This window comes from Microtus oregoni, unplaced genomic scaffold, assembly GCF_018167655.1.
Source record: "Microtus oregoni isolate MIOR12 unplaced genomic scaffold, Mior012 000028F_ref0000031, whole genome shotgun sequence".
Lineage (NCBI taxonomy): Eukaryota > Metazoa > Chordata > Mammalia > Rodentia > Cricetidae > Microtus > Microtus oregoni.
In genome coordinates this window covers 5,584,710-5,606,768 of record NW_024543087.1, presented here as the reverse complement: position 1 = coordinate 5,606,768, position 22,059 = coordinate 5,584,710, and the positions used below count along the sequence as shown (strand labels likewise).

The 22,059-nt window shown below is 47.5% G+C and overlaps 1 protein-coding gene across 2 annotated transcripts in view; it reads left to right on the top strand.

Moving 5' to 3' along the window:
- The window catches only part of Itga9 (integrin subunit alpha 9), a 307,443-nt gene that overhangs the window by 248,449 nt on the left and 36,935 nt on the right, over nucleotides 1–22,059 (top strand). For both annotated transcript variants that reach the window (XM_041677309.1, XM_041677310.1), the window contains one exon: nucleotides 913–1,020. In XM_041677309.1, coding sequence (XP_041533243.1) covers nucleotides 913–1,020 — 108 coding nt within the window. The remainder of the gene's footprint in view (nucleotides 1–912; nucleotides 1,021–22,059) is intronic.

Genomic DNA, 22,059 nt, shown 5'->3' with positions numbered 1-22,059 from the left:
GGGAACTATTAGTCTATGCTCTGCTCTTATAAATATGCCCATTTTCCAGATTCCTCCTCATGCTCTGTTTCCGCCCTGGGTTTAGCTTGAAGCCTTTGCTCTTTCACTTCACCCTAATTGGTCTCTTTGTGGCTTCTTTCTCCCCTGCACCCTTGCTTGGCTTTGAGATGAAGAAGAAGATGGCTGAGAAGGGAAGGGGGTCAAATTGGCAGGATTGGACACTGAGCTCAAGAAGGGATGCACAGGTGTCATCCAACTGTGCCAGCAGAATGACCTGGACAGCACACGCACTGACCCTTTGTAGGAATAAGATCGCTTCATTTAGGGACAGCCCCCGTGGTCACTGAGGATCATCATTATCTCCAACTGAAAAGGAAAAGAGCTTGGGCCAGGCCACTGGGCCTCAAAGATTGTTCCTGGGTGTGGTATCTCTGGGAAATATAGGGGTACCACTCCCACTCAGACCAACTGCATCAGAAACTGGGGGTGGCTCTCCCCACACCACCCATCTGTGTTTGAGCAAGCCCTATAGATCATTCAGATGTTATTCTAGAGTGTGAGAACACTTAAACCTTTTTTTAGTATCTGAATTACCATCAATTGTCATCTGTGAATAAATGTCTAGGTAGGTAAAATTAAATATAATTTTTAGTAGGAAGAGGACAAGAAAATGCTCAATTTTGTTAGAACTCCCCTGTTATTTAGTATTCATTTCAATTAAATTCAGATTCCAAATGATATAGTTCTAGTTCAATTAAAAGCATATCTTAAAAATTAAAGTAAAGTCACATCCTAGATCAACACTGTAAAGTTTCTGTGTTTGGTTCGAAGACTCTTAGGGCACAAGGTGCACAGCATGACATGAAGGACCCTTGTCTTTTACCTACACTTGCTGTGTGCTCTAACCTACAGGTCTACAACACAGGCCCGAGTACCCTTCCCGGGGCGTCTGTCAGCATCTCCTTCCCCAGCCGGCTGTCTCCGGGTGGCGCAGAGATGTTTCAGGTCCAGGAGATGATGGTGAGTCCTCCATTTGCATGTTGTATTTGAATGCCTGTTAGAAATTTGTATTCCACACCCTGGCACCTACTCACAAGGTTCAGGAAGTCTAACTGACTTCACACTCTGGAGACACACCAGGGGAAACCCAAAGAAAGACTTGAATTTCTGTGTTGAGACAATTTGGTTGATGCCATGAGACCTTGGAGGGGATGGTTGTGAATTCATCCCCAGGGTGGCTTCCGGTACCTCTGGGAATTCCCAAGGGCTATCTGCAATCCTGTGCGTGTGAATGGACTTCTCTGAGAAGAGCCTCAGTGTGTGTAAAGATTCTCAAAGGAACGCTGACGCCCAGGGATTAAAGATCGGTGGATAAGATGTGTGCGTGATGAAATCAAAACTCCACTTCCTGTGCAGACGACGAGGCCACCTGATCCTGCATCCCCTGTCGCTGACTTATAAGCCATGTGTGGCCATTGCTACCCCCTGCTTAACATGGCTCCAAGGATTTTCGCCCAGCCTCCTCCTTTCCTCTGTCTTTCATCTCATCTCCCCAGCTTCTGAAGGGCTCAGGCCTTCTGTATTCTACACTCCTACCCTGGGGTCTAAGCCAGACTCATGAGTCAAAATCTAGCCTATTCTGATGACACCGCCAATTTCTGTGCACCCAGATCCCTTCCAGGAATTAGAGGCTTTCTCCTCTCGTGTAGATACCAGGATTCAACCGCAGAACCTACATCCTGGTGATTTCACTTAATTCCGGTCACCCACCAAAGGCCCCACCCTTTTTTTCTTTTTCTTGTTTTTATTGAGCTATGCATTTTTCTCCTCTCCCCTCCCTTCCTTCCCCTCCCCTTCTGTCCTCTCCCATGACTCCCACACTCCCAATTTACTCAGGAGATCTTGTCTTTTTCTCCTTCCTATGTAGATCCATGTATGTCTCTCTTAGGGTCCTCTTTGTTATCTAGATTGTCTGGGGTTGTGGACTCTAGGTTTGTTGGCAGAGACTGCTCATTTGTTTCCCGGCCACTCAGACTCCTGAAATAATCACACAGAAATCTGTATTAATTGTAGTACTGTTTGGCCCATAGCGTAAGTGTATTTTTAGCTTGCTCTTATATCCTAAACTAACCCAGCTCCATTAATCTGTGCATCACCATGAGATCGTAGCCTACCTGCAAAGCTTCAGCAGGCTCCAGAGGAGGCATCTGTCTCCAGCAGCAGCTCCATGGCTTCACCCTGACTCTACCTACTCTCTCCTCCTCTATCTGCTTGGAACTCCCATCTTGCCCTATTCTCCTAAGCCATTGGCCATAATAGCTTTATTCGTTAACCAATAAAAGCAAAACATGGGCAGAAGAACTTCCCACACCATAGTTGTTTTTTTTCTTTTTTTTTTCTTTATATCTAAAAGCCACTTATGAGTGAATATATACTATAATTGTCTTTATGGATCTGGGTTACCTCACTCAATATGATGTTTTCTAGATCCATCCATTTTTCCACAAATTTCAAGATGTCATTATGTTTTTTCTACTGTGTAGTACTCCATTGTGTAAATGTACTACATTTTCCTTATCCATTCTTCAGTCAAGGGGCATTTAGGTTGTTTCCATGTTCTGGCTATGACAAACAAAGCTGCTATGAACATAGTTGAGCACATGCTCTTGTGGTACAATTGAGCATCATTTGGGTATATACCCAAAAGTGGTATTTCTGGGTCTTGAGGAAGGTTGTTTCCTAATTTTTTGAGAAATCACCGTTCTGAAATCCAAACGGGCTGCACCAGTTTGCATTCCCACCAGCAATGCAGGAGTGTTCTTTTTACCCCACATCCTCTCCAGCACAATCTGTCATCAGTGTTTGTGATCTTGCAACGCCCCCCCCCCCTTAAGTACCGCAGTCACATTATACACAGGAGATTAAATCCAGTGTGAGTGTTAGCAAGAGCAAACCACGTTCACACCTTAGCGCCTTTCAGACCTGCTTCTGTCTCAGCACACAGTTCCTCTCTCCTTCAGAGCCCGGGTCTGAAGTCTCGGGTCCCTGCTTCTCTGTCTCAGCACACAGCTACCCTGCCCTTCGGAGCCCGATTTGGAAGTCTCGGGTCAATTCTAAATTCCTTTTCTCATATACTTCACATCCAGCACAGAAGCAAACCTAACAAGTGCACCTTCGTAAAAATCCCAGTGTTACCTTTGCTTCCAAAGCCTTGGTCTAAACGCTGCCACCTGTCACTCAGGTTGTGGTAGTGGCCCCTGACTAGTGTTCCTGTCTCTGCCCTGGGCTCCTACAGTCCCTCCTTGGCTGGGTACTGACACACTGCTGTGTAAGATCTTCCTGTGGCTTTCTTCTCCCTGTAGCATCTTCCAGTGGCTCTGCTGTCCCCCGCGCACCTCCTCTTGCCCAGTGTCCTCTACTCCAGTCTCCTTGCTGGTTGCAGATGCTCTCCCTCCTCTGGATTTCAGCCTTCATCTTCCTTCCCCTGGAGCACCCTTTCCCCAGATGCCCACACAGCCGCCTCCTCCAGGCACTGCAGATGTCACCTCTCATTGACACCCTCCTGCTGGCTCTGTCCTGGCTCTCCTCCTCCCTCTGCCCTGCTCACATTCTGCCTCGTTACCAAGCTGACTTCTATTTTCTTACTGGGCCGCTTAAGCAGCCTGCTGTCTGTTTCCTATAACATAGGGCGGGATTCCACACTTGCTATCTCTCTGGGACCTAATGCAGTGCTCAGACTATAATATAGGTCTTCAAAGAATATCTGTGGATCGTGAGAACAATTCCACACTCTAAAGCAGTCACTAACTCTCTCTGTAAGTGAATTCAGGGGAAATGCTGGAAACAATCTCAACGGACCCTTATGCCCAGTGACCTGACTTTTTGTTGTTTAGGAGATGGTTTCATCTCCTGGGAGAAGGAATATGAGGCAACCACCTCTCTGCATCCCTGGAAAGGATGGAGAAACAGAACTCAGGGCAAGTCACCTCACAGGAAAGCACATACAGGCTGGGTTGAGAGGGTCAGGAAGGCAAGGGAGGGACAGGCAGCCAGCCAGAGAGATGATCTCTCCATACATGGTTGCAAATCAGGGCAGAGAGCCCATGGCCTGTGACACATTTAAACCTAGAGCTGAAAGGACACTGCCCACAGGGTGGAGTTTTGGGAAGCATTGTGCGATGCAGTCATGGTTTCTGGCATTGCTGTCCTCTTGGGTCACATGGGCCCAAGACTAAAACCATGTGAGTGCTAAATGCAGAGCAAGCCCTGGTCCCTGATTTGCCTGCTGAGCTGCGTGTCCTGTGCTATGTCCTTGTCTGTGAGCCCTGCTGACCTGGCAGAAGACAATCCCCGACTGTTGTGAACCAGCGGGGTGACACTGACCTTAGCGTGAGCTTGGCAAAGTACACACTTCTGTCTTCTTGCTTTTTGTTTTTAGTGCTAAGGATTGAACCCAGGGCCTTGTACATACAAAGCACTTGTTCTACCACTGAATGACTCCCATCCCTCTCCTTAACTGTTATTAACTGTAGCAACCACTACCCTGTCTTGTCCCCAATGTCTGGAAGTGTTAACAGAGGTTTCTGTTCCCCTCCCCGATCTCATAACCATTCAGTCCCAAAGAAATACACAGAGGCTTACATTAATTATAAACTAGCTGGCCTATTATCTCAGTCTTCTTATTAACTCTTATAACTTATATTAACCCATTATTCTTGTCTGTGCTAGCCACGTGGCTCAGTACCTTTCATCAGCAAGGTATTTCTCATCTTGCTTCCTCTCTGTCTGGGTAACACAGCAGACTGACTCTTTCCTCTTCCCAGAATTCTCCTGTTCTCATCACCCCCGCCTCTACTTTCTACCTGGTCGTCCCACCTATACTTCCTGCCTGGCTACTGGCCAATCAGCATTTTATTAAAAATCAGACAAGTGACAGGATAAAAGACCATTGTCCCACAGCGTGGAAGAATAGTGTTCTCATGTGGCACCCAGTGTTCTGTAAGAGCTCCTCACATAGACATCTAGTGTTATAATGAGACCCAACCCCCGTTCATGCCGTGAGCAGAAGTGACTATGGACGACATCAGAGCACTTAAGTCTCTTGGATGGGAACGCTGTCTCCGAGCCATATGTGCTCTTTTGCCTCTCTACTGGCCGGTAATTCACAGATTTGCGTGAAGGCTTCCCGGGGATTTTCAGATCGACTTGTCTGTGAGTTGAACTGGCGACCCTGAAACTCCCAAGAAGAAAGAGGTGCTTGGAAACATTCTGGGTTTTTAGTTCTCAGAACCAAACCCTTAGGTTTTTCAAAACAATATTTAGGGTGTGGTCAGTCACAGAATTCCCAGCAGCCAACTCCGGTGAATAGACCAGCCATGAGCATTAGCATGAGAGAGGAAAGCAAACTCCCAGATGGCAAGTGTTGAGACACTCTGTTCCTATGAAGAGCCCTCACTGGATGGCCGAGTGGTGAGGGACCTGGAAGTAATCCCATGGGTGACACACAGCAGCCATGGGCAAGGATCCCAGGCACTTGTCTCAGAGGCCCGAAGCTTACCCTTGGTCTTAGGGCCCATGTGTTTAAGAGTGAAGGTAGAGCCTGGTCCCACCCCCTTCTTGCTCAGATCACTAGATCAGGTGTGACTGGCTAAGGTTGCGACATTCCTACCACATCCTTCTAGGGTGTGGGATGGAATTGGGATCTCATTCAGGAGACTTGAGCAGTGTCCAGTTTCCTTTCTGTTGCTGCGTGATAAAACACACCCAAAAGCAATTTGGTTAAGGAAATGGTTGGTTTGGCTTATACTTCCAAGTCACAGTCCATCACTGAGGGAAATCAGCTCCGGAAGTCAAACAGGGACCTTGAAATAGAAGCCATGGAGAAATGCCGCTTGCTAGCTCACTCCCAGGTTCATACTTAGCTAGCTTTCTAATGCAACCCAAGACCACCATTGCGGGGATTGGTGCTGCCCACAGTGAGCTGGGCTCTCTTACATCATCTCCTAATCAGAACAGTCGCTCATAGACTGATGGTCCCCCCACTGGGACTCCCTCTCAGGTAACTCCAGGCTGAATCTCACTGACAAGTAAAGCCAGTGAGGACAGTTAGCTTAGTGCTAATCACACTTGATCCTCTTAGGAATACCCGCTGTCAAAGCCTCCAAGCCCCTGTGGTCTTTCTGGAATACTTGCCTCAAATACAATGCCCTAAGCTGCAGAAGGGAGAGGATATGGAGAAGGGACGGAAGGAAGGAAGGAAGGAAGGAAGGAAGGAAGGAAGGAAGAAGATAGCTCTCAAAGGTGGAAGTTGTATTAAGACCTTTTAGTAAACAAAGTAAAAACAGCTGGCTGTCCACTTGGGAAGAAATCACAGAAAACCTGCATGATGCAGACAAAGAATAGAAGAATCTAAGCTATGTGGTTGTTCTTTCTTTTTTTAAGCCTGAAAAGCACTAAATATTTTCATAATCTTCAGATGGGAAGCCCATCTTCTAAGGCAGTGACAAATCCTAGAAGAGAAGATTGGCAGCTATGTCAGTCACTTTTCTTTTGCTCTGGTGAAATGGGCAAAGGCAGCTTAAGGTATAGAAGTCGCTTGGGGCTCATGGCTTCAGTGTCCATAATGGCAGGGGATGTGCAGCAACAGGCAGGGGAACAGGCAGAGGAGGAACAGCAGCAGGCAGGGGAGCAGGCAGGGGAGCGGGCAGGGCACCAGGCAGGGCAGCAGGAAGCTGACATTTCACACCTTCAACTGCAAACACTGAGAGAGAACAGAGCGGGACAAGGTGAGGAGCCCAAGTCAGCCCCTAGTGAGGCACTTTCTCCAAGTCTGTCCCCCTTTCCCAAACAGCGCCACCAACCGGGAACTGAGTGCTCAAGTACCCCAACCTATGGGAAACATTTCCCATTCAAGCCACCGCCATAGATATTGCGGGGGGTGGGGGGGGTCTTCCCACCTCAGTGAATGCAGCTAAGAAAATTGTTCATGGGCATGCTCATAGGCCAAATTTTATCTCCATAATTCCTCACTGGGACTTTCTTCCCAGGAGAGGCTAGGCTTCTTCTGGAAGATTCTAAACTGACAATTAAACCAGAACAGTACCCAAAGTCAACATGTGTGTACACATACATGTGTGTGCGCGCACACACACACACACAGAAACGCGCATGTCACAAGAAATGCAGTACGGAACCACTGCATCAAATTCTATATGTACCATGACAGGTTCATCTGATTTCGTAGCTTGGTGAGGAAATAAAGGCACGGAAAACATTTAAAGGGTCCACCCAAGGTCTGTTGTTCATAAAAACCTGGGCTGGTATTCACTCTTGACCACGGGACTGCACAGCCACTTGCACGGCCTCACGATGTCATTCTCTCATGATGTCGCCCAGCTGCACTGACCTATCTAGAAGACAGACCTGTAGAAATGCAGGCTCGGGCTGCACCTGAACTTCTCACTCCAAATCTGCACTTGGACGAGACCCCTGCACTGTCCGTGTGCACACCCCCGCTTGGGAACCCCACTCCACAGTATAGCAATTCCACTAACACACTTCCGTTCCTCTGTCTGTCACACGTGGTGACTGTGGCTGCTGAATTAGTCCACCGGGAGAATTTTTTTTAAGCCACACGTCCTTTCATTCAACAAGTACTCGACACCCAGCCTGGGGAAAGCCCACACATAGCGCATCACTTGGTGCTAAAAGCTATGGAGAAAATGAAGGAGGCAGAGGATGGCCAGGAGGAAAGGGAGAGTGGTCAGCAAGGTCTGAGTCCTCCTGTCAGGGTGGGTGTTGGCCTTGCCATGTCTGTGGGGTGGTCTCTCTGCCTTGTCCTTACTTGGTTTGATTTTCTCTTTGGAAGTGCCCGCCCCTGCTCCTTGAGGCCCCCACACGACAATCAGATTGGACAACCAGAAGTCTGTGGGGGACGGGGAGTTCTCTATCGCCACCTGAGCCGCTTATTTCTCTGGCGGTGGCTGTCGACAGTGACACTGATGTTTAGAATGATGTTGTTCACATGAGAAGCATCCTGGGTTTTACGAGTTAGCTATGCTTGAGTGCTAATTGCAACAAGAAGTCTCCCCTGCGGCAGTCTTCCTGCAGGCCGGGGTTCAGCTTGTACACGAGCCAGGACTGGATCTTTAAGACAACCCAGCAGATAACCCAAATCAACCCCAACGGCTCACATTTCTGTTTTAATCTCCACTCCCGTACCTCATCATGAACTCACGCTGCTTCCCCTGCCTGTGCCCCCTCAGCATTCTTCTGGAGGAATTGATGGCTTGCCCTGTGCCAGACTTGCTCTCCAGGTGAGAGACCCCTTCCAGGGAGAACCCTAGGCTTAGAGTTGCCCTCCCCAGCAGTTAGAGAGGGATTTACTGCCCCAGAGTGGCTTTGGGATTCCGGGATCTAGCCCTCTGTCTTTGGGCAGAATGGAGTCAAGATGTCTTTTCAGTCCATCAGAGCCGTATTTCCAGATAGTTCTCTCTGCTAAGTCACCCCAGCATCGCTCAAATCCCAGTTACGACTAGCCTCCCTCTCTCCTGCTCTCTTTTCCCTCCTGACCTTTCCTTAGCTAAAATGGAAAACGCTTGCCTCATTCCCTCTTAGAAAAGTTGAGCTAGTGCCTAATCTTTCTTCCACCTTCTTTTCCAAAAAAAAAAATAATAATAAGTTTTTTTTTTCCTCTCTTTTCTATCCTAAGCTACTGTCTTTGTTTTCTCCATGGGCTCCAAAAATAAAAATAAAAATTCAAAACTAAGCAATGCAGACAGCTTTTTAGTCAGTCTACCCTCGTCACAAGCCATCGTTGCTCCCATGGTGAGAAGCCGCTTGGCAGCTGGAGAACTCCGTCCAGTCTTCCAGTCCTGACTGCTTCTCTGTGTAATTCTGGGACCCTTGAAGATCTCTGTATAAAGATCAGAAAGGAGGGTCAAATGATAGACCCTTGTGATTCCAGCTCTGGGGAGGCAGACACAGGAAGATCCCTGGGGCTTTCTGGCCAGCCAGTCTAGCCTAATCGGACAGTTCCAGATTTAATAAGAGACTGTGTCTCAAGAAAATAAGGTGGAGAATGATTGAGAAAGACATGTAAGATCGACCTCTGGCCTTCACATGCACGTCTGTAAGTGCATGTGCATGCACGCGCACACACACACACACACACGCACACACATACACGCACACACATACACACACACACACACACACACACACCAACACACCAACAAGGAGCTGGTATTGGCCCACCCACAGGTCTGAACCCACACACACCCCAACTTTTCTGGCCATATTCTCCACTACCCCACGCTAAGCTCCTTCTGATTCACCTTCCAGCGTGCTGAACCTTTGAGGCTGCTGGGCTTCCTGACCCTCTGCTTGTTCACAGCCTTCCCCTTTCTCCACTCATCCTTGCAGATCAGTTCCTATGTCCTCTCTTTCATCGTGCCTCCTGAGTTTTCACAGAGACAGTGCTTCGACTGCAGGTCTGGGTGCAGAGCCTGCCCTCCCAAGGATTCCTCCCCGACCACTAGCCCCAATGCTGTGAACCCCACTCCTGGACCTATTTCACTGTGGTATTTTCTTCACAGTCTTTGTCACCCACGAAAATTATTATATTTGATGTCTCTCTTCTCTCAGGAGATTCAAAACATCATAAGAGCAAAGGACGTGGCTCTGTATATGTTCACATTTGGCGTCTGGACAAAAGTATGCGCTCAGAAAAATAGGAGAGTTCACGCCTGTCTTAGTTAGGGTTTCTATTGCTATGAAGAGGCACAATTGTCATGACATCTCTTATAAAGGAAAACATTTAGTTGGGGTGGCTTACAGTTCAGAGGTTCAGTCCATTATCATCATGGTGGGACACGGTAGCATGCAGGCAGTCATGGTGCTGGAGAAGGAGCTGAGAGTTCTACATCTTGCAGGCAGCAGGAAGTGGTCTGAGACACTAGGCAGCATCTTGACCATTTTTTGAGGCTTCAAGCCTGCGTCCACAGTGACACACTTCCTCCAACAAGGCCACACCTACTCCAAGGCCACACCTTGTAATAATGCCATCACTTTTGGGGCCATTTTCTTTTTTTTCTTTTTCTTTTTTTTTTCTTTTTTTGGTTTTTCGAGACAGGGTTTCTCTGTGGTTTTGGAGCCTGTCCTGGAACTAGCTCTTTTAGACCAGACTGGTCTCGAACTCACAGAGATCCGCCTGCCTCTGTCTCCCGAGTGCTGGGATTAAAGGCGTGCGCCATCACCACCCAGCCCGCCATTTTCTTTCAAACCACCACATCCCACCACATGGTTCCCAAAGGTTTGTAGCCATATCATAATGCAATATTTTTTTCAGTCCAACTTCAAAATTCCCCATGGTCTCTCCCAGTCTCAACAATATTTTAAAGTCCAAAGTTCAAAGTCTCTTCTGAGATTTATGTAATCTCTTAACTGTAATCCCCTGTAAAATCAAAAAGTAGATCACAAACTACCAACATATAATGGCACAGGAAATACATTACTGCTCCAAAACATAGGGAAGAGAGCATAGTGAGGAACTACTGGACCAAAATAATACAGAAAAACAGCAGGGAAAACTTCAAACTCTGCATCTCCACGCCAGATGTCAAGGAGCTCTTCAGCTCTCCAACTCCTTTCAGTGTTGTTGACTACAACACACTTCTTTCTCTTGGGCTGGTTCCTCTCCACAGCTCTGGCATCTCCAACATCTTGGGTTCCCCAGGGCAAGCTAGGCTTCAACTTTACAGCTTTACACAATAGCCTCTCTAGGCTTCCATTCAGGGACAGGCCTGATGAGTTCTTGACCTCATTGACTTTCCTTAGTCTTAATTAGGCAAATTCCATTTCCTTTTCTTCTATCCTTAGCTCTAAAGCCAGAACCATGTGGCCAAAACTTCCAAGTTCTGCTGCTTACTGGGGTAGAACATGGTTCCCTTGTTCAGTTACATCTTTACCAGCTTTCTGATCTTCACTGCCTGTGATTGGCCGCTCTGGAATTTGCTATTTAGACCAGGCTGGCCTCAAACTTAGAGTTCTGTCAGCCTTTGCCTTCTGAGTGCTGGAATTAAAGCCATGTGCCACCACACCCAGTTCCAAGCTTTTCTTTAGTTCTCTTTCACAAGTTGGGACACTGGGTAAGATCTGCCTGCCTCTGCCTCCCGAGTGCTGGGATTAAAAGTGTGCACCCCACACCTGGCTCTAAACTTTTCTTTAATTCCTTTTCACAAGTTGAAAACTTAGCTGAGTGGGATCTTGCCCTGAGATCACCACTCTCTGTATTCCATCTCTTAATCTGTTTATCTCCTTAAACACAAGATTTAGTTCCAAACTGTTTTTTGGTGCTCCTTTTCTTCTTAAATTTTACATTTTGTAACTCACACTGCTCAGTTTGCTCCTTTTTATTATAAATCTCCGTTAGCGTTACTACTGATAACCACACAACATTGTCTATACTAGGCTGTCTTGAGATTCACTTTCGCCTCAGGCAGACTCCAGACGAGGGCAAAAGGCAGTCATGTTCTTCACCAAAATATCACAAGAACGATCTCTGGTCCACATATTAATATTCTTCTCCTATGAAACCTCTTGAGCCAGCCTTCCACAGTTCAAATCATTCTCAGCACCACTGTCTTCCATTACGGCCCTAGTGTGTGGACCATTAAGTATGGACCATTAAACAGTGCCTAACACATTCCTCTGTTTTCCTAACCCAAAGAACCAAAGTCCAAATTCCTCCAAACAAAAACATGGTCAGATTCATCACAGCAGTACCCCAGTCCCTGGTACCAACTCTTGTCTTAGTTAGGGTTTCTATTACAGTAAAGAGACACCACAAACACGGCCACTCTTATAAAGGATAACATTTAATTGGGGTGGCTTGCAGTTCAGAGGTTCAGTCCATTATCATCATGGTGAGACATGGTGGCATGCAGGCAGACATGATGCTGGAGAAGGAGCTGAGAGTTCTACATCTTGCAGGCAGCAGGAAGTGGTCTGAGACACTAGGCAGCATCTTGACCATTTTTTGAGGCTTCAAGCCTGCGTCCACAGTGACACACTTCCTCCAACAAGGCCACACCTACTCCAAGGCCACACCTTGTAATAATGCCATCACTTTTGGGGCCATTTTCTTTTTTTTCTTTTTCTTTTTTTTTTCTTTTTTTGGTTTTTCGAGACAGGGTTTCTCTGTGGTTTTGGAGCCTGTCCTGGAACTAGCTCTTTTAGACCAGACTGGTCTCGAACTCACAGAGATCCGCCTGCCTCTGTCTCCCGAGTGCTGGGATTAAAGGCGTGCGCCATCACCACCCAGCCCGCCATTTTCTTTCAAACCACCACATCCCACCACATGGTTCCCAAAGGTTTGTAGCCATATCATAATGCAATATTTTTTTCAGTCCAACTTCAAAATTCCCCATGGTCTCTCCCAGTCTCAACAATATTTTAAAGTCCAAAGTTCAAAGTCTCTTCTGAGATTTATGTAATCTCTTAACTGTAATCCCCTGTAAAATCAAAAAGTAGATCACAAACTACCAACATATAATGGCACAGGAAATACATTACTGCTCCAAAACATAGGGAAGAGAGCATAGTGAGGAACTACTGGACCAAAATAATACAGAAAAACAGCAGGGAAAACTTCAAACTCTGCATCTCCACGCCAGATGTCAAGGAGCTCTTCAGCTCTCCAACTCCTTTCAGTGTTGTTGACTACAACACACTTCTTTCTCTTGGGCTGGTTCCTCTCCACAGCTCTGGCATCTCCAACATCTTGGGTTCCCCAGGGCAAGCTAGGCTTCAACTTTACAGCTTTACACAATAGCCTCTCTAGGCTTCCATTCAGGGACAGGCCTGATGAGTTCTTGACCTCATTGACTTTCCTTAGTCTTAATTAGGCAAATTCCATTTCCTTTTCTTCTATCCTTAGCTCTAAAGCCAGAACCATGTGGCCAAAACTTCCAAGTTCTGCTGCTTACTGGGGTAGAACATGGTTCCCTTGTTCAGTTACATCTTTACCAGCTTTCTGATCTTCACTGCCTGTGATTGGCCGCTCTGGAATTTGCTATTTAGACCAGGCTGGCCTCAAACTTAGAGTTCTGTCAGCCTTTGCCTTCTGAGTGCTGGAATTAAAGCCATGTGCCACCACACCCAGTTCCAAGCTTTTCTTTAGTTCTCTTTCACAAGTTGGGACACTGGGTAAGATCTGCCTGCCTCTGCCTCCCGAGTGCTGGGATTAAAAGTGTGCACCCCACACCTGGCTCTAAACTTTTCTTTAATTCCTTTTCACAAGTTGAAAACTTAGCTGAGTGGGATCTTGCCCTGAGATCACCACTCTCTGTATTCCATCTCTTAATCTGTTTATCTCCTTAAACACAAGATTTAGTTCCAAACTGTTTTTTGGTGCTCCTTTTCTTCTTAAATTTTACATTTTGTAACTCACACTGCTCAGTTTGCTCCTTTTTATTATAAATCTCCGTTAGCGTTACTACTGATAACCACACAACATTGTCTATACTAGGCTGTCTTGAGATTCACTTTCGCCTCAGGCAGACTCCAGACGAGGGCAAAAGGCAGTCATGTTCTTCACCAAAATATCACAAGAACGATCTCTGGTCCACATATTAATATTCTTCTCCTATGAAACCTCTTGAGCCAGCCTTCCACAGTTCAAATCATTCTCAGCACCACTGTCTTCCATTACGGCCCTAGTGTGTGGACCATTAAGTATGGACCATTAAACAGTGCCTAACACATTCCTCTGTTTTCCTAACCCAAAGAACCAAAGTCCAAATTCCTCCAAACAAAAACATGGTCAGATTCATCACAGCAGTACCCCAGTCCCTGGTACCAACTCTTGTCTTAGTTAGGGTTTCTATTACAGTAAAGAGACACCACAAACACGGCCACTCTTATAAAGGATAACATTTAATTGGGGTGGCTTGCAGTTCAGAGGTTCAGTCCATTATCATCATGGTGAGACATGGTGGCATGCAGGCAGACATGATGCTGGAGAAGTAGTTGAGAGTCCTACATCTTGCAAGCAGCAGGAATTGCTGACATTGGGCATTTTCTTCAGCATATATGAGACTTCCACACCTCCACAGTCACACACTTCCTCCAACAAGGCCACACCACCAAAAGTGTCACTCCCTTGGGGTTACTTTCTTTCAAACCATCACAACTGCCCATGTCAGCTACACCAACACCAGACATAATTTTTTCCGTTGTGTGCTTGAGAGATAGACCCTTAACTGTCAATACACTTCACAGTATATCTAGAGCAGCAGTTCTCAACCTACGGGCCGCGACCCTATAGGGGTCACTTATCAGATAGCCTGCATATCAGATATTTACATTACACTTTATAACAGTATCAAATTACCATTATGAAGTAGCAATAAAATAATTTTATGATTGGGGGTCACCACAACATGAGGAACCGTGTTAAAGGGTTGCAGCATACAAAAGGTTGAAAACCACTCATTTCAAGGTTGCTCCATATGTCCTAAAAATCTGAGAAGTTTGTGTTCACTGAGAATCCCTAAGTAGAGCCATTTTGGAAAGTTCCACTCATCCACAAGCAAAAGTTGCACTAATTTCAGTCTGAGAATCAAAAGGAAGGTGACATTTTCCAGTCAGATTGAACCTCTGCCTGGCGACAGCTCATAATCCACGAACTCCGGGGACAGTTGTTATGTGATTGTGTTTCCTCGTGGCCCTCCTTACACATCAGCCGGTCTTGTCAGTGGCCCTAAACCACTTTTTCTCTTTTTCTTCTGTATGTACATATAGATATGTCACACAGTAAAGTTCAGAAATAGGCCAGGATAAGGTTTAATCGTTTTTTTTTTTTTCTCAACAGGAGTTAAATACTTTAAAGAAGGGAAATGTTTGGTTGAATTCTTCAGCAATAGTTAAGGAGACATGATGGATTGAATTCTAGAGTGATCATTACATTTCTGGGCACTTGATCTATGTGATCTTGGCCGGAAGGCAAAAGCGTGTGTTCCTACAATGTGTCTGTGATCCACTCACATACTCTGGGAGGTGGAGACTAGTGCCAGTCTGGGACATGTATAGACACATGTGTGGACATGTACGGGCATGTGTGGATATGGTACAGGCCAGAAACTCACCTTTGAACTGTGTGGACATCAAGAGTAAATCAAGCCAGCAGTGCCATTCCCCTGCTGGCCGAGGGTGCCTGTCCTTTTCCTGGGGCCTGAATGTCCTGTGCTTCCAGCTGCCATGGCGCCTCCCTGCCATCGGGTAGACCAGTTGGACTGCGGCTGCTTAGGTGGCATGTATCTTCTGGTTCCCAACATGAATAGGCCTTAAAAGTAGGTAATTAAACAGTCAATTTCCTTTCATCCCTGAAAACAAACATGACCCCGGGCTCGCTGGTGCAGGCAGGATGGGTTGTTAAGAAGTCCGTAACAGAAATTTCACTGAGGATAAACAGAGCTCATCAGCCACTGCCGAGAAACACATGGTTCTCATTTGACCTGCTGAGGCCTAATTGAGTGTGCCTCAGAAACACACACACACACAAGTGGGGGATAGTTTTCTCACATGCACCCCAAATTTCTTCTGACCAAAAGGAATCGCCTTGGCATTACCAGCCCCTGAGACGTAATAGTCTCCTGGCCGCTGGGGACCCACCTTTGCCTCCTCTTTAGTCTCCTGGACATTAGGCCTGAGGCACACCTTACACTTCCCTGAGCTCCTTGAAACCGGAGAGCAAATGAAGCAGTTCCCAGTGCCCCTTCCACAGCTCTGATACGTGCACACCTCTGAAAAGCCATCTGAGAGGTTAGCTAAAATGTGACGGGAGGTGGCATCCAAGAGGTAGTCACGGGGCTTCTGATAGAAGGGGATCATCTGATAGACAGGTGCAGAGTGAACCCCTCAAAGCTGGATGGATGTGAGCTTTGTCCATGTAGAGGAATCCAAGAGCTGAGACTGGAATTTAAACAAACTGATACAGCCCCAAGGTCTGTGTTGTGTCCCTTTGGGTGGGGGCGGGGGCGGAGGTGACAGGGTCATTCGTCATCCAGATCAGCAGAGCTCCTGCTTCCAAAGTGTCTCCTTATCTGTGGAAGGCGAGCGTTTCTGGCCTGCCTGCCTGTCAGGTGCTCAGGTGATGTATTTACGCCTCAGTCTCTCACTCCAGACAGTCCATCCACATCTGGAAATTCTTCCGCATCACACTGCAGACAGTCCATCCACATCTGGAAATTCTTCCGCGTCACTTCGTCTCTAAAACTGCTTCCCATCTGTAGCACTTTAAGTCCAGGAAAGGCCGTCCCGTGCCCGTGAAACGGGCCTCCTCTGGGGCCTGCCTTTCTCTGATTACATGTAAATGAATTCTCTTTTATAAAGAGCCCAGCGTGGCCTGCACTCTTGAATCTCCAGCATGTTGGTTCATCCCCACAAAGAGGGAAGAAGGAGCTCAGAACTTAGGGTGAAGCCTTGCACTAGCCAGCCCTAAGCCTGGTGTAAATAAAAGGCATTCTCCTGTAACATGAGAGATGGCCGCCTCCCAGGGAGGCTGTGCTCTCCACTTTACAGAGCGTTGATGTCAAGGCTTCATTCCTTTTCTGTCTCATCTTTGGTCTCGGTGACCTCCTGACCTAACAAACAGAACACATCTTTCCCCGGTGAGATGGCCTTTGGGGATCGGGAAACAGCTGAGAAGAAAAGTATTTTCTTTAGAAGATGGTTTTCAGTTAGAATCAAAGTTACAACAGTTTCAGGGTTTTAAATTGAGTCTCTTGGGCCAGTAAGCTGTAAAGGTCCTTGTTGCCAAGCCGCACACACAAATGAGCATAATAAGGATAGTGTCTTCTTCTTTGTAGAATTAAAAGACACTAGGCTATTCTGGGGTTCCTGATCTGTCTCCAACTCTGCAGTTTTCAAGTGGGCTGTTACCGGGGACAGCTGTTATACGCCTTCGTGTCCGTTCCATTTCGACAAAACTGTGTATCTGAGGTCCTTGCTGATATAGATCTGGAGCTCTGGGGGGCAGAGCTAGCCAAAGCTAGAGCCTCCCGTCCCCTTACCTCACTGAGCTTGTGATGAGGGGAACAACTTCCCTTTTTGGGATTATTGGTGTGTTGGGACCTCTAGCTACATGTAAGAATAAATATCAGAAGGACCAGAACGCAGGGCTAGAGATGTGGTTCCCTCAGTAAGTGGCTAGACACACAAGCATGAGAAACTCAGTTCAGATTCCCAGCATCTACCAAGCATAGCAGTGTGCAGCAGAACCCCAGAGCTGGCCGGGCAGAGACAAGTAAACCCCTGGGGCATGCTGGCCAACTATTCTAGTTGAGCCAGTGAATTCAGATTCACTGAGAGACCCTGTCTCAGAAGAATACGGAGGGGAAATGACTGAGAAAGACCCCTGACCCCTGGTGTGTGTGTGCACATACACACACACATTGACACACATGTACTTGTATAAAAATGTGTACATACATACACAGAGCCGCATGTCAAACTGCTAAGCAAGGAGGAGTCTTCCACAAAAGTGTAGGGATCCACGGCTGAGCTCCCCATTACTTTTCAGTGGTGGGACACCGACACTCAGAAGTTGTGTTCTCAACCATTGAAAATGTGGGTAACATACAGCTAGATGCACCCCCAATCAGGAACTCACCAAGACTGTTATTTTGGTCTCTGGCCTTGCATTAAGTCACCCTGTCATAGCTGGAAAAGCAGAACAAACCAGGGGTGACTGATTTTCTGACTCTGTCTGGGTCTACAGCACCGTGCGGCTTGAAGTGGATACTGAACACACGAGCCTTAGGGTCGTTAGGAAAACGATGTCGTCTTTTGGCTACTTGTCAGACACTACCGAGAAACACCTGGGAGTCGTGCACAGCGATGTAATTGAACACAGGTAGACAGGAATATAAATGTAGTTCACTTTTTGCTGAATGGAACAAAGTGTAATTGCCTCATTTATGTTAGGTCAGGTGTAATTAACCAATTTCTCAAGCGTTTTACTGAGTCCTAAAATGAATACCGCCACAACCCTTTTGGAGCCCAGTAAGCCCCTTGTGGTGGATGGGGGTCACCGTGTCTTCTGATATCTCCCTTGCCAGAGTAGGCGGGTAGGTGGTAATTGAATTAGCAGAGCTGGCATTCAAAACATTCTCCGGGTTTCCCATCTCAAAGGGTGTGTGAATTCAGAGAATTCGGAGAGGCCCAGCAGTTAAGTCGTGGGGCTGGTCATGTTTACCCAGTTGCCATCAGCTGTGCTTATGTAATGTGATACGTGGGGGAGGGGCCCAGGGAAGTAACAGGGAGCAGAATGTCGGCTGACAGAGAGACGTGGGTTAACAGGAAACATATGTTCTTGAAAAAAGCGAACCTGTGCTCCTCCATCGAGTAAGCTCTGGGCTACTTTTAGTCAGCTTCATTTGAGGACTGCATCGAGGGTGACTCCAAGCGGAGCTCCTAAGTGATGTTCGGTTCATCCAGGCTTCCAATTGCCTATCACTGACTGCGCACCAGAGTGTGGAGCCCGGTACAGTTTGATGACGTTCTCTGTGACACCCCACCCAGCCAGTGTGTGATCAGGAGAGTGGGCTAAAGCTGATACAAAGAGGCATCAGGTCTCAGATGCATGGTTAAAATGAAAGGCCAGGTATGTTGGTGCACACTCAGGAGGCAGGAGCAGGTGGGTCTTTGTGAGTTCAAGGCCAGCCTTGTCTACTTAATGAGTGAGTTCCAAACCAGCCAGAGCTAGGAAGGGAGGGAGGGAGGGGAAGGAAGAGGAAGGAGAGAGAAAGAGAAAGAAAGGAAAAGAAAAGAAAAAGAAGTGTGAGGATACTACAGGCCTGAGTAGACGTCATTCCTCAGCACTGAGGCAGGTTAATCCGCACACCTCAGCTCACACATCCTCCGCTTTGGTTCAGAGCCTTCATTGGCTCCTGCATCCTCCTACAGAACCACCCCAGTCCTAAGATTTGATTTGCTTGCAAGCCCCTTGTTCCGTTGTCCAAAGTGGTTAACAATATGAAGAACAGAGGTTTGCAGATGGTTTCAGAAGCCACAAAATCAAGGGGTACAGGGCTGGCACAGTGCCTCGGGGGTTCTTGTTGCAGGGTAATGGTGGTGAGGGTCACCTGTTAATGACAGCTGTCTCTGCACACACAGTGGCGCACGCCTTTAGTCCAGCACTCAGGAAGCAGAGGCAGCCAGATCCCTGCGGAAGGCCAGCCTGATTTACATAGTGACTTTTAGGACAGTCGGGGCTACAGAGTGAGACCTTGTCTCAGGTAGGTAGGTAGGTAGGTAGGTAGGTAGATAGACAGGCAGATGGGTGGGTGGATGGATGAACGGATGATAGATGATGGGCAGATAGATAGATAGATAGATAGACAGACAGACAGACAGACAGATGAGGTTTCTGTCCCACCCAGTCCCGCAGCTGTTCAGTCCCAAAGAAACACACAGAAGCCTACATCAATTATGAACTAGTTGGCCTATTAACTCAGGCTTCTTATTAACTAACTTTTACATCTTAAATTAACCCACAATTCTTGTCTGTGTTAGCCACGTGGCTTGGTACCTTTTCTCAGTGCAACGTTCTCATCTTGCTTCCTCTGGATCTGGGTGATGACTGCAGACTGAGCCTTTCCTCTTCCCAGAATTCTCCTATTCTGGCTGCTCCACCTATACTTTCTGCCTGGCTACTGGACAATCAGCATTATATTAAACCAGTACAAGTGACAAATCTTTACAGAGTACAAGACCACTGTCCGACAGAATAGATAGATAGATAGATAGATAGATAGATAGATAGATAGATAGATAGAGAGATAGAGACAGCAATCTCATGATAACCCACCAGCCCTGTGGTGCTTGAATCGATTAATTCATTTATGAAGGCAGAGCCCCACGTGACCTCTCTGAGGTCCCATCTCCAGGCACACCAACCCGTGACTGTGAGGACACGTCCACACCATGGCAGGAGCCCTCTGCTCAGGCTGGCTCTCCAGCCTTTATCTGACGCTTGTCCCAGACTGAACTCAAGGCCACTGTATGCTCCCTTCCAGCTTTGCTCTTCCCTTCTCCCTGGATTTCCTCCCCTCCTCAGGATCCACAGGAGCCTGCCAGCTCCTCTGGGTCAGGAATGCAGGCCACAGTGGGGGCTGCCTTCCTAGCCAGGGGAGGAATTTGTGGAAATGGTTGAGTCACTGCAGGGGGTCCTGCTCTGAGGAGGGGATGACAGACTGTAGTGGTGGGGTGTGTGAGATCAGTGTGTAGAGCTGCAGAGCCTGGGTGCTGCAGAAACGGAGTGGCCAGGGAACACCCCACAGGGATCCTAGGGTTGGGCTTTGTGAGCTCTCAGAGCTATAGGCACAGGGCAGGTCACCTAAGCCCTCAGACCCTCACGCCTATAAGGTGTGGGTGGCAAATAAGAGACTCCGTGGCCCAGTTTGCCTGGCACACCTCTGATAAATGTCTGTCTCACTCTTAAATCTGTTCAAACCCCCAACTCCACTCTCAGAACCAGCCCATTTTAATAGTGGGGTATTATTTGGCCCTAACAAAAATGACATCCTTGTGGCAATATGGCCGAAGTGGGTGGATATTGTGTTAGATGAAGTGAACAGGACGTGGAATAGGAAAATCCACATGTTCTCACCAAGTGGGAGCTGGGGAAGCTGATGTCACCGTTGTAGGTGAGACAGCAGCCACCAGAACCTGGGATGGGTGGGGGAAAGGGTGAGGAGGAAGAAATGGTCAAATAGGGATGAGGTGCAAGAAGACCGCATACAGAGGAGATGCTGAATGTCCCCAGCACAGAGGATGGATGTCCAAGGTGATGGACACTCCAGGTGCTAGATGATAGCCTCACACGTTGTATTCCCATTCTGAAAGCTCACGCACGGGCAGAGGGGACTGCTAGAGAAATAGCAGGGAGGAGACTGAATTTGCTTCCTGCACACAATTGGGTGGCTCTCAACTACCTAGAACTCCAACTGCCTGGGGTAATGCCCTCTTCTGGCCTTTGTAAAACCTGAGTACACACACATACACAAAACCCATACCATGCTTGCTCACAAATATGTTGTTTTTATATATTAATTAAATCACCGTTTTCAAGCCCCTATTTGACAGTCATATGATCTCCATTCTGACAACAGTAATCCCTGCACGCAGATGTTGCAAGGATCCAGTGTGTCCCAGCTGTTACAATAGTGCCTCGTGTGAACTAGGATTATCTTTTATGTCTAGACTCAGCTTAGAGAGGCCCACAGACTACACCTGGCTCCCAGGGAGAAGGGCTTGAGGATGGAGCTAGAAAAGCAAGCCCTATGTGATGCTATATGCCAGCAGCCCCAGTCTGGAGGAGAGTAGAAGGGCTGTCTAAGGCCCTTCTGTCCAAGGCTAGCCCAACCACAAGCAACTTCTCTAGGTCCACAACAGACACTGTGGTCCTGAGTTTCACACATGGAAATGTCCTGTTTCCTCTAACCACAGCATAGTACACCATCCTTTTTCCACCTGGGGACAGAGGCTGGTGATGTCCAAAGGAAGGGCCAGCTTTCCTTGGCAGTGTCATCACCAAGATGTGAGCCTCAATTCAGGCTTCAAACCCCATGTTTCATGAAGTGAGACCACTTGGAGTAGACAGGACACTAACGTCTGATACCTTAGCGGCGTCCAGCCACTTGCCCAGGACGACTGTCCCACCATGTGATACCTGTGTCCTCTTGGACTCCACAGTCCAGTCTCCCACATCGCTTCCAATCTCCTGGTTTTCAGCTTCTGCTGTGTTTTCTTTGAGGTCAGGGTTTTGAGGGGACAGACAATAAAAGAAAACCCTCAATAACTGCTTTGGCAGAATCCAACCTCAACAATGTGCCCCATGTCCTCTTGTCCCTGGTTGTGGGTTTGGTAAGTTCTTTTGTGCAAATTCCAATAGCCACGGACCTCCCCTAACTCCCAGGGGTCCTGCCGAGGAGCAGCCCTGGCGTGGGAAGCATTCAGGCTGGAGCAGTCTGGGAAAGTATGGGAGTGAGTGGGCAG